Source organism: Megascapheus bottae, chromosome 10, assembly GCF_031878675.1.
Source record: "Megascapheus bottae isolate mThoBot1 chromosome 10, mThoBot2.hap1, whole genome shotgun sequence".
NCBI lineage: Eukaryota > Metazoa > Chordata > Mammalia > Rodentia > Geomyidae > Megascapheus > Megascapheus bottae.
In genome coordinates this window covers 30,667,825-30,681,250 of record NC_143518.1, presented here as the reverse complement: position 1 = coordinate 30,681,250, position 13,426 = coordinate 30,667,825, and the positions used below count along the sequence as shown (strand labels likewise).

Sequence of the window (13,426 nt, the reverse complement as noted above, 5' to 3'; positions counted from 1 at the left end):
AACTGCTGGCATTGTCACAAACTATATTTCAAGCTGCTATCTACACTTCATTCTCCAACCAGTTTGGTTCCAGTGTATTTACACTTCTAAATCAAAAGGTGTCCATGGAATGTGTCGTAAGTAGCCCTGATATCTTTGAAGTCAAAATGAAGAAATACATGACTTTAAGTTGGCTTTTCAAGGTAAAGGAGCACTGCTAATTCTCTTCCCCAGTGTCATGTTTTAGATGTCCTCAGAGTGGCCATGTTGCCAGAATCACATGAAAGAAATCCATAGGACATAAATTTAAAGTGAAAATAGCTAAGAAGTTGGTGGATAGGAAACTTAGTATCTTCTTTTTTTCACAAGTTTCTTTAAAAGTATCAAATCCACACATTGTTAGAATTAGTCCTGATGATTTATGATTTACCATACCCATAGACTCTTTAGTATTCTGCCCCAAGAATAATTTAGAGATTGGATTTTTCCTTTGTAAACCATTACCTTAATTGCTAAAGCAGTCCATTGGCGTTTTTTTCTATGAAAAGAATGGTACACAAGTGCTTTTCCATGGCCTGTGGCTCTTTGGGACATCCCAGTCACTACAGGGAATGGAAAGAAGTGGCTGCTCACTACAGACAACAGACTAGCCCTTCTCAGCCTAATAAAGACAGCAGGCCTACACAAATGCATTTGCACACTGATATGTTGTGGGTAAAAAACTATGACTGAGAACCTGCAGGATAAATCATATGGAGTAACTTTGAAATATCTGATTTTTAACAGCTTTTTGCTTCATTTGAGTGCTTTTCTAAGTGATGGCTTCTTAATTATGGAAGGGGCTGCACACAGTATTTCATTCTGACCAAGTGTCACAGATGGAGCTAGCCTCTGCAGAACAGAGTTCCAATCTTTCTGGGTATCTCTCTCTGTTTCCCTGCCTTGTCCTCAACCCCATCTTTCCATATTCAAAACTGATTTCTTGACAAAAGGCACAGAGAACAGATGTTTTAAAGATGCAGACCTGAAACAGGTGAAACAAAGGGAGTCATCTGTCACTGTGTGCCACCAATGGGGTGACTAGGCCAGGGTCTAGAGTAGAGCGGAATTGTCTGACTTGGAGTATTCTATGCTAAACAAGATTCCCCCTGTGGAACCTGCATGCAAAGAGCATGCAAAGAAGGTTGAGGCTCCTGCTGCCTCCCTATCATCTTAATACAGTTCTGGGAAGCAGAGGCCCATGGCACTGCAAATCAAAACTACATTTGTGTGGACATTAGTCAAAATTATCCCAAGTGCTAAAGATTCTCAATGAATGCTTCAAAGGGCTTGTGCCAATAACTGAAGCTAAAATTTTGGGTGTTTTTTCTCTTTAGTCTTAATGTACACAACAAAAAAGCAAAAAATGGCATACCATACCAGAAAATCTTCCTTTCCAATCTTCACTACATTCTTTTGAAAAAAATCTCAGCAAAGATTTCATAAAACAAGCCGTCTTGTCTGTAGGAGGTAGTATCCCTTCTATGTTTACAAAATGACAGAAAAGTTTTCTCCTAAAACATTTATTTGTCACATTTGAAATATAAAATCAAATACAGAGATCCAAATACATAAACCACATGTACACTCAGAAATCTATCCACTACTTAGTCCTACAAAACCTATTTCTCTCAAATAAGAAGTTACCCTATCCTGAAAACAAGTTGGTCATGAGTAATACTGCCAAAAGTAAATCATTTTCATGTTATTACCTGGAAGGGTAGAAATAGATATTTTATGGGAGCAGGAGAACTACTAGACATAAATCAAATTTGTAACATTTCTTAAAACATTCTATAGGAATAATTAAATAGTGAACCTGAGTCTTTGCACATACTAATGATAAAAAAAAAAAACCTTGAGATACAGGAAAAAGAATAAGGTAATTGCATTCCAGGAGCTTTGTTTTTTTGTTGTAAATGCAGAGAAAGGACTGTTTTGTATAATAGTACAGGATTACCAAGTCACATCTTCTGTGGAGTTATAATGATAAATTATTCAGGGATGACTTGGCCTATTTACTGGTCACTAAAGGAAGTGTCTGATTTTAACACTGTACAGGTTATCACAACCAAATGTGATAGTACAGATTACAAGAGGCAGTACTTTGGGACTCGCCATATATAGAATATATTAAGTCAGTGAAAACACAAATGCTCTGCTAGTCACAGGCACCAAGTTGTAAGAGCTTCTTTATTCTGTCAGCCATCTTACATGCAAACCATAGACACAACGCTTTAGCTGCCTAAACATCCCTGTCCTGGGCACAAAATTCATCAATGCCCTTTTCCACAGTTGGGAAGATAGAGACACACAGTTCATTATCAGTCAAATTTATAACTAACAGCTTCACAGTAGCAACACAAAATGTACTCAATGTCACATTTCCATAGGAAAAGTTATATATACACTATACACTTCAGCCTTGAAATGTGGACCCCAAAAAAGCATTCTGTTATCAGTAATGATGATCCCGCACTCTCAAATCCTACTTTAGCAGAGTAAAAGCCCCTCTTTGGCAGCCAAGCGCTGTCGGTGGACTTTGTCCTGCTGAAGCTCTTCATGATTTGGGTGCCAGAGTTTCATGATGATTCTCTCAATGTTAAGAGCATACACAGTATGTGTAGGAATGACTTCCCTGTGTACCTGTGATTTAAAAATCAGCAATGTCTCCAGTCATACTTAGTTTTCCAACATTTAAAAGCCAAATATTCATGACAGACACAGCCTATAAACTTTAAATCAGAACCTAATGAATCTCAAATCAGATGATAGGACAAGGAAATACAAAAGTTTTTAAATACAAGTGAGGAAAAACAAGATTATTTTCCCCTTGTAAACTGGAGAAGTATGGGATACAGGAGCTAAATTAGAAAAGACTTCCTGCTCAGAATTTTAAAATAAGGCTTTAATAATTAACAATAAAAAGTGAAGAAAAAAAAAAAACCAGGCCAGACTAGTGTAGTATGTCTGTAACCCCAGTTATTTGGAAAACAGAGACTGGGAGGCACACAGTTTAAGACCAGCCCAGTGGGGGAGAAGTTACCAAGACCTCGTTCCAGCTAACAAACTGATAGTGGTGCACATATCCACCATCCTAGCCTAAAAGGAGGCATAAATAGGAGGATCGAGGTCAGCCCAGGCAAAGACACAAGCGCCTATTCAAAACACCAAGCACCTGCTTGAAAAGCACAATGCCAGTAAAAAACACAAAACAGTGAAAAACAGAATGTCAGGATGCAATATACACATAAACCAACATGTTGAACTGAAACAGTGAAAAAAATTTAAATGCTTAATTAAAAACCAAATTAAAAAGCAGAAGACCTAGTAAATACCTTTGTTGAGGTGAGGAATAGTTAACCTGTCCAGAAGACTAGGTAAATGTTAAGGAGCTAAGAGTTACCTGCAGAGCTTCAAAAAGATCATACATGTTGACTGGAGGCAAAGACGCAGGCAGAGTATCCCCTGAGCAGGCCAGCAGCAGTGCAGCCTGCTGCTCGGCGTCGTCCGGGGGTGGGTGGGAAGCTGGATTCTGGCCAGCACAGGGAGCAGAAAACGCTGAAGGGCTAAAAAAAATTAATATTCCCAGCATCTGCAATGGAGACAACTGAGCAACTAGAATAGTGTGGCTTCCTAGAATACGCCTTATTTAAAATAGCTTTAAATGAATTAGAAATCCAGTCAATGTATACATGAATATAGCCTATAATCTGGACTTCTATGAGCTCCCCATTTTTAGGTCAGGAACAAAGTATAACATAAATGAATTTAACCCCTTCTTCCACAATGTTAAATCACTTAGGATAATGAGCCAAAATGGTTGCCTGCCTTTAAAGAGCTTACACTTGAAATAAAGAAAGAAATATGAAACTGAAAACATATATAGCTTAGAGAGAAAGAAGGCAGATAGTACTGGAGTGAACAAGCTAACAAACAGTAAGAAGGAAGCTCTAGCACAGAAGCACAGAAGCAGTAACAAAGGGGAAAAGATAGGGTAAATCAGCCCAGTCCATGATATTTTTCCACAAACACAAGCTAAGAGTCAGAGATGGTTTCTTCATGCCAGTACAGTCGCAGCGGCCTGCCCATCAGAGTGAAACAACAATGAGGTGGCAACTAGCATAGGTTTGACGCATTGGACAAAGGTAGCCCTGTTTTTAGAGTAATAAGCAGCAGGAGGAGGCCAGAGCCCTAGCAAGATCAGCCAGCAGGAGAGGGAGGGAAGGAAAGTTCCAGAGCCCGGCCAGGCCATAGGGTTCCATCAACCTACAACACAGAGCCACCTTTCTGGCTTTTCTCTATAGCAGAATGACACATGAAAACAATAGGCCTGTGTGAGATTCAGACAGGAAATGATTACAAATGGCAACCTAAATGAGCACAAGTGAAAGGAGCACAAACGCAAATAAGTGTTTGTCCCCTGTAGCAGTCCCCAAAATCTTGCAGATGACAGTGGTACAACCTCATCCATGTGCCATCCACACTGCTCTCTCTCTCCCTCCAGCCCAGCTGCCTGCCTGTCCTGCTCTCCTCACATCACCCCTGCCAGCCTTTCCAATCCCAGCTTTCCTCTGAACTTTTATCTCACTGTCATCTCTTTACCTTCTCCATAACTAGCCAGATAACCGGACAGGAAATACCTAGAATTCAAAGGAAATTCACTCAATTCACTAACTAGGGAAATTGTATTACTGCTTGTTTCTTTCCCAAAGGCTTAAGATACAGATTTCAGTTTAGGAGGTTGGGAAAGATGAGGAAGAAAGGTAGGTGCAAGAGCAAGAAAGGCAAGAAGAAAGAGAGGAAGGTAATTTAGGCCATCTCATAAAGGGATGATTGAGGACACAGAGAGGTTCTGGGAGCCCTCCATGGAGTAAGGATGTAGGAAGCCCAGAAGGAAGCCAAGAGACCAGATCTGCACAGGATGGTACTAAGAGCAGAGGCTGCTTCCTTGAACTACAGGAGTCAGATGAGGATTTTGAAGTCATAGGCCATGATTCTGGCTACTTCCTTGCCAGGCAGATGCTGACATGAGGATGAACTGGCCCAAACAAAGCTCCAATCCACATCAGAAGCAGGTGCAGGCAACTGCAGTAAACCCAAATGAACCTATACTCTGATGGTTAAAAAACAACCACCACAAGCCAACCATGCTCAAAGCCTCCTATCAGGAGACTGAGAACAGGAGGATCACAGTTTGAAACCAGCCTAAACAGAAAAGTTCCCCAACACTATCTCAACAGAAGAATTTGGGCATGGCGGTAACACTTAAGCTGTCACCCTAGCTAAGACAGAAAGGCTACAATAGGAGGATCACACTCCAGGCACATACCTGGGCAGGAAGCAAGACTCTTAACTCAAAAATAACAAGCTCAGGTAGGCACCAGAGGCTCACACCTACAATCTTAGCTACCCAAGAGGTTGAGATCTAAGGACCACAATTCAAAGCTAGCCTGGTCAGAAAAGTCCATGAGACTCTTACCTCCAACTAATCATCAAAATAGCTGAAATTCAAGCTGTGGCTCAAATGGTAGAACACTGGCCTTGAGCAAAAAGACACAGAGAAAACACCCAGGCCCTGAGTTCAAGCCCCAAGAATAGCACCAAATAATCATTATCAAAAGAAGAGGCTAGATATGTGGCTCAACAACAGAACCCTGCTTAGCAAGTGTGATGTCCTGAGTTCAAACCTCAGTACTGCCAATACATACAAACAGGACAATTCACTGGACAGCATGCTAGGTTGCAGGGAACAATCTGAGAAAACAAAATTGTACTGCTGTCCTTTAACTGATTACTTAGCAGCAGTCTAGTATAAGATCAATTCAATCAACTAGCAAAGGATAAGCAAAATGACAAGAAACCATTTACCTTTCTATTAAGTTGTTGTATGCAACCACACTGTTCTTCAGGTATGGCTGTGGAGTCACATTACTTCCAAAGGCATATTTGAAATGGCCATCCCGTATTCGATAAGCTTTCCTTCTTGATACAACTGAAGTCAGTATATCTTTGAGGTGATTCTGTGAAAACAAAAGGAAAGTAGTACAATCTCTTCCTTAAAAGCATACTATGAGATTTTTTTTGGGGGGGTGGGGGGTGGGGCAGGGAGTCAATCATAGGGCTTAAATTCAGCCTGGCTGAGCTTTTCAGCTCAAGGCTAGCACTCTACAATTTTGAGCCACAGTACTACTTCCAGTTTTCTGATGGTTAATTGGAGATAAGCATCTCAGGGACTTTCCTGCTTGCACTGGCTCTGAACCATGATCCTCAGATCTCAGACTCCTGAGCAGCTAGGATTACTGGTACAAGCCATCAGCACCCAGCCACACTTGTTTTTATTCGGCTCTCTTTAAAAGTGGCTTGTATTTACATGAAAGCTTTCTAAAAGTTTATTTTAAAAATTATTTTTTAAATGCAAACTATATTTAAATTTTGTTTGAGAAAAATGGTGGTCAAAGTCCTATGAAAAAGAACCTTTGCATTCTCAAAAGTCCTATGAATATGATACATAGGAAACAGACACACATAGACACATACACACACACACATACATACACACACAAACATAAATCAGCACTTAGTCTTTTCACTTTTACATGAGCCAAGTACATGAGACATTGTTTGAAAACAAAGATATCCTAGTCCTACCACACCATTAACCAGGGAGCCAGGATTAGGTAAGTGCATTTCAATTATACCAATAAGACATCTTCTATAAAGGCATCTTTGAGCAATCTAATACCATTTGTATGCAGAATTCAGTTAATTCTTGTAATTTTGTGAGATAGCTATTTGGTTCTTTTCTGGCACTACCAAACCTCAACGATGCACCTAACTGAACGCATGCAATTGGTAACGTATTTCTACCAACAGAAAACCAACCTCTACCGCATAGACCACTGCAGAAACAGCCTCCTCAGTGACATTGTCCAACCCGTGCTCGTACGCAGTCACAATCATCCTGCCTTCCAGCTGGCCTCGAGTGGGCAGCATCATCGTGTGTGAACAAAGCTTCAAGTCATCGTCATCCTGGGGGTCCTTGGCCACAAACTGCTGAGCTCCAGAGAGGGGGTTCTGGGGCTGGAATCGATGCTATGAGGAAGAACACTTCAAGATTAGTTCTTATACCAGCAAATAATAAGATCAAGCATCAAAAAAAAAAAACCCCTAAAACAAACCAAGTATTACACTAGAGATTCTACAAATGAATGCCATGAAAACTATCATCAGAGCAAAGAAATTAATAAAAAGTATTTTGGGGAGCACTGGTAGCTCATGCCTATAAGCCTAGCAACTCAGGAGGCTGAGATCTGAGGGCTGTGACTCAAAGCCAGCTCAGGCAGGAAAGTCCAGGAGACTCTTATCTCCAATAAAAGTAGTACAATGCTAGCCTTGAGCAAAAAAAAAGCTCAAAGACAGCACCCAGGGCCTGACCTGAGGCCCCTGACCAGCATTAGAGAAAAAAAAAAGTAAAACTTTCCCCCACTTTCCAAGCATAAAGCTACATTTTATATTGAACACAGCTTTTTAAGCCAAGCGTGCCTTTTTGGAGACACTGAGGTCCTCCAGATTACTACATATTACTAATGTAAAATACAGACCAGAGGTGGAAAGAAATCACTGTACGTTGTTATTAATAATATAAACTATCAATACCCAGTAAAATCTAGAAAGAATTATTTGTGGAAATTTCCCCAAAAAGAAACAACAACAACAAAAAAATTTTTAAACTTCTTAGCCTAAAATGTTTAATAGTCTTAGAGCCAAATGCTTTATGACATCTGTACTGAACATAAAGGGCCCAAGGCCCATCTGAAAAACATTACTCAAAATTTGGAAGAGGGGAAAGAACACAGGCATACTTCAAAAAATACAAAGTAGTATTTAAGCAATAATGAACAAGACCTATGAACATACAGACTCACAAGCTTTGTGCCCCCTTTCCATTAAATCAAACCCTTTCAACTCTGCTACCAGTATTCTAACATTCATTTCAAAAAGCTGGTTCATAACTCTAGTAATTAAATCCGTGGCTATCAAGATCTACCAGGGAAATCTCTTACATCAAATTTCTGGCGAACAGAAGAAAGCTTTTTCTTGCCCTTGGGTTTTCCAGGTTTAGCTGCAGAACCCCCTGTCCAGGGTAAAGATCCAGCACCCTCTAAGGGACAGAAAAATAATAAGTGCAAGTGAATATAGTGATGACAATTGACAACTGTTATATTGGCTTTCATTTGGTACCAGAAAGTGTAGAATTCTCTAGTAAGGAAAATAAATGCTCAAATCTGTATCTTCTCTTCATACTATAGTTCTCTAAACAAGCTCTCAAGTCGTATTTTTTTCTAAATCTAACCAAAATTATTTTAGGAAAACAATTCTCATATTAATTAATATTTATCAGCAGTAGCATTATAAAAATCAGAATAGAATTTTCCAGCCCAAGATGGTGAATCAAGCACAAGTATTTATCTCCTATAAGACCTTGCTAAAAATAAAGGTGAAGATCCCTGACAAAAGAGAGGAGGCAACTTTTCCACAGCATTTAAAACTTTGCTTTTGAGTCAACACTTCCGTCAGCTAGGCAAGGCCTCAGTTAAGTCTTGGAAGGGGGAAGTTGCTTTCTCTATCTAAAGAAGCCAACATTACCTGTAGAGTTGCCTAAGAATTAAAACCAATGAACATAGGATGTATGGTGTGCTGTGCTTCATAAATAATAATATAAAAATCATCTTCCCAGCCTTGTCTAGAATAACAGCAAACAACCCATTCACAGCTGTTAAGTATAAAGTAAGTTTTGCTTTTTTGCATTTTGAGAAAACAAATATGGAGTTTTCAATGGAGGATTAATTCTTAGGTTCTGATGGGATGTTTCTTCATTCACTTCTAAAAAGCCAATAATTCTAACTCAAGAATATCAAGTGTTTTTATTTAATCAGTCACTTACACTTACTAATGCACTTCATATCGATTTTGCAGTTTTCTTTCTTTTCAAAGTAAAACCCCAGCAGCACTGGAGTTTGAACCAGGGCCTCATGCCTGCTAGACAAGTGCTCTACCACTCAAGCCATACAGAGTCCCTTCCTGCTTCAGTTGTTTTTAAAATAGAACCTTACACTTGGCCAAACTCAGAGTGACCCTCCTACCCACAGCTATGAGCCACTCTGCCCAACCAAAGGCCATTTCTTGATCGCTTTTGGATTCGAGAGAATCAAACTTGCCTGTGCATTAAAACTAAATCAATTTAATGTTACCAAGGCAGGAGATACCATGAAGCTCGGTTCTAAGTAAAGTCTAGGACTTTTTTTTTGTCATGAGAGACAATTACCATAGAATAGTTTCATGAGGTATATTATAATTCAGTCTTCCTCCAACCACACAAAACTACCATTCTCGTTCCAGAAATTTTTTTGAGCCCATGTGTCTAGCTATAACTCTTGAGGAGGAAGTGATAGGTTCAGTGTCCACCAAGCTCCCCTCCAACAACTTGTCAAACATGCATGTGGAAGCTCAAACCTCCTTAAAACACAAGGGAAGGTCCAGCCTAAATCTACCCTATCCCACAAGTTCTCCCCAGTGTCTACTCATCACATTCTCCTAGCGCCAGCCCTTCTCTTCCTTTTCACTTTCTGAATCCCGAGGTCCTACCACTTCATCATTTCTTATTTAAGTCACGTGAAGAGCACCAGAGTGGGAAGTAAACACTAAACGTTAGTGGGAGTACAGGGGCTGTTTTCAAAGGGCTCTGTGAGCTGAACACCACTGGCTCACACCTGTAGTCTTGGATTAGAAGGCTGAGATCCAGGGAAGAGATATCTCTGATACTCCATCTCCAAAATAAACATTACAATTACCTTGTTAAATAAATAACCATTAAAATATACCTCATTAAAAGCTGAGAAGGAGTTGTGACTCAATTGGTAGAGTATCTCCTGAGCTTAAAGTTAAGCTAGGCAAGCTCAAGGCCCTGAGTTCAAACCTTTGAAACCAGCATTTAAAAAAAAAAATCTATGAAATAATTAAAGCATTTATAAGTGTATTTTCTTTCTTCTGAATAGTTCCAAGATCATTTCATTTGCAAACCTGATGCATCTGTGAGGGTAAACAAAAGCCTAGTCTTTCCTGGCTTTGCCAAACAACATACATAAGAAGCTTTCCCATCCCTTTCTTACCTGGTGTAGAGACTAAAATCTGACAGCGTGTGAGAATGGCCAGCAGGAAATCATTGTGAGAATGAACTGGAAAACAAAGTTGCTATAAGTCAAATACGAACTACTTCCAACAGAAGAGAAGCACTGCATTTGCTTGTAAGACCCACTATCTCCTACTCTGCCATCCTTTACATTTCATTTTAAATACCTACAATATTGAGGTTAATTTATCTACCATTAAGAGTCTAAATTTCATTTTGTAAAAAGTGAAAATACTTTCATTTCCTGCACATCTGGAAGGCTTAGGAGAAGCAGCAAAACTCCAGTCTGGCATGTTACCATTGTCCTGTGTGAGCAGTCTATGAGCTTCCAGGTCAAACTCCTCTTTGCTGATCTTCTGCTTAAACCATAACTTCAGGTTAGCCCAGTATCTGCAAGAGCAGAAATAACATCAATGACCACCGCTTCTGCCTCTTCCCCTCTCCCCCTGTACCTTACCTTTTCCTATTCCCAGGGAAGGAAATGTTATCGTCTCCAGTGTCACACGCCCCCTCCCCAATGTCTACATGGAAGACATCCCAGACTCTCAGAAAGTGGTTATCTTTACCAAAGTAACTGAATTTAAAGGAGGCCACATGGTCATCTGATCCAATCCAGTCAGACATAAAGGACAATGAGTGAGTGTACAGCATAAGTAACCAATAGCTCGGTAGTCCAGACTCTTGATCTAATCTTATGTTTTACCTACCACCAGGGGTAAATGACTAGGATGCACAAAGCAAACTGCTCATGAAGAAAATAACTATAAAAACTACAGGGCCAGGATTTTGGCCTAGTGGTAGAGTGCTTGCCTAACATGCATGAAAACCTGGGTTCCATTCTTTGGTACCACATACACAGAAAAAGCCGGACATGGTGCTGTGGCTCAAGTGGTAGAGCTTTTAAGAACACTCAAGGACAGTGCTCAGGCCCTGAGTCAAGCCCCAGGATTGGGGGGGGGGGGGAGGAGAAATGTATAAATGTACTTACAAACTAACCAAGGGACACTTTTTAAGGACTAGAAGGGGAAAGAGACAACAGAAATACAAATGTAGAACAATATAACACTGTTCTTAGCAAAAAAGATCTCCTTGGATTACCTTGTTAGTGAGTGTTCTCACTACAAATGCACCCAATTTAGCTGTGGCATCCGTGATTAACCAACATCAGGTAGTCAGTAATAACCTTTCACAATGAAGTAGGGAAGTTGAGTTGGACATAGTGGCTTACACCTGTAATCCCATCTGTTCTGGGAGCAGAGATTGAGGGGCTCACAGTTCAAGGTTAGCCCGAGGAAAACGTGAGTGACACTCCATCTCCACAAATAAACTAGGTATAATAGTCTGAGCCTGCATACACAGCTATAGTGGAAGGATCAACAATTTTTTAATTCACCAATAAGAATAGTCTGTCCATGAGCATATTAAAATATCACTCTAAGTAGAACACTGCAATTTGAAAGTCATCATATGTTTACTAAAAAAATATTTTTTTCAGTAAATCAATAGATTAGGTTCTAAATCTAGTCTTCACAGACCTTTTGATTGATTGTACCAAACTTGTTAGGATCTTGACAGGATGAGACACAAAGCAATTGTTCACAATTTCACCGGAGGGGGAAGACTACAGAAATCACCTATGTCATCTGAGCTAAGTTTCAATCCAGTGGGAACCATGAAGACAGAGAAGGAGGAAAAGAAGAAAGGAAAGGGGACGATTTCGCATCACCGAGGGCTCTGATCCTCCCGCTCCCCTCCCCTCCCTTGGTCTATCAGCCAGCATCTCTGGACAAGGCTGATCTTCTGAAAAAGAATCAGAGTGCAATTTCTTTTAATTAACTGTCACCAATATGATGACCAAAGCAACGAGTATGGAAGCTAATTTTTTTTTTTAATTTTTAAAATCTCCAGCTCTTCGGCGTCCCCCGGGGCCTCATTATGTGCAAGTGGCTTTTCCTCGGGACCCCGCAGGACCGACTCGTCCCGGCCTCCAGCCTGACCTGACCGGGGTGATGGGGCGCCTGGCTATCAAGCCGGAGCGTGGGCCCCGATCCCCGCAAGGGACTTCGGGCGACACGGCTTCAGCTCGCCAGGTCCCAGGGAAAGGGAATGATCCCGAGCCCGCGTGGTGGGGGCGGCGAGCTCGCTCGGACGTCAGCCGGGGTGGTGACGGATCTCAGCCGGGGCCCGTCGACCTCCCCGCGGCTGCTGTCACAGCTCCCGCGCGGCGCGCGCTCCCCTAAACCTCCGCCTCCAGGAAGCCCTCCCGGCCCCGCGGCCGCCCGGGCTGAGAACCACGCTCCCGCACCCCCGCTCCACCCGAGAGCCCCGGGACGCGCAGCGGTGTCCCCCGGGCGTTCCCCCAGCCCGCCTCCCGCGGCGCGGCCGGTCCCCGCGGCCGCCCCACCCTGCTTCCGAACCCCAGGGGCGCCGCGCCGGCGCGGGCGCCAGGCTCCGCAGGCCTCGGAACCGCGGGGAGAAGCCCGCGGCTCGCGGCGGCCGCCCCAGGCCGGATCGCCGGCGCCCAGGTCGAGGGCCCGCGCCCCGGCGGCTCTCACTGTTTCACGTTGTCCCCCAAGGCCTCGCTCAAGTTCTTCTTGGCCGCCTCCAGCTCGCTCACAAAGGTCGCCATTGCACCGCGCGGCTCCGCCCGACCGCAGACCACGGAGTCACCGCCACCCAGCAACCGAAAAACCAACTCGGCGGAAGGCCGGGCCGCTCGACTCCTCAAGCCGGCATTCGTGGGCTCCGCCCCCAGCCGCTCCGAAGACGTTAGTTTGGTTCACGGCTCCGCCCGCCTAACAGTGAGGGAAGAAGCCGGGCGGGACTCCGTGCTCCTCCACCCCCTTCGGGTCACGTGACCCGCTCCACCTAAATTCGCCCGCCCGCCCGCCCGCCCTCGGGTCCCCGCTGCAGCGTCGCCTGGCGGCCGGCGCGATCCCTGCAATGAACCTGAACGTGCATGAGGCTCCGTTCTCATTGGCTTTCCTAGCAGGGCTGGGTCGCTAAAAAGTCATCAACTAGGACGTTGATGTATCCTGCGTAGGCAGATCCAGGTGCTAGCCACTGTTTCCTCTGGTTTCTAGGGCATCCCCTGCAACATGCTGGACTCCATGAAGGATTTTAAATCATAGAAAAATGCAAAGACAGAGCAAAGGCGGTTTGTCACTCTCAGAAAAACACGTTCAACTGAAGGATTTCTTCACCCGCCCACACCCA

The 13,426-nt window shown here is 42.8% G+C and overlaps 1 protein-coding gene across 1 annotated transcript; it reads right to left on the bottom strand.

Moving 5' to 3' along the window:
- Positions 1 to 1,525: 1,525 nt before the first annotated feature.
- Tada1 (transcriptional adaptor 1) lies at positions 1,526 to 12,951 on the bottom strand. Its single transcript, XM_090340545.1, has 8 exons — positions 12,766 to 12,951; positions 10,509 to 10,600; positions 10,191 to 10,256; positions 8,085 to 8,182; positions 6,904 to 7,113; positions 5,890 to 6,041; positions 3,425 to 3,587; positions 1,526 to 2,664 (listed from the first exon to the last, which is right to left on the bottom strand). Exons 1-8 carry the CDS (start codon positions 12,837 to 12,839, stop codon positions 2,512 to 2,514), a joined length of 1,008 nt encoding a protein of 335 aa, XP_090196671.1. The 5' UTR covers positions 12,840 to 12,951; the 3' UTR covers positions 1,526 to 2,511.
- Positions 12,952 to 13,426: the final 475 nt, after the last annotated feature.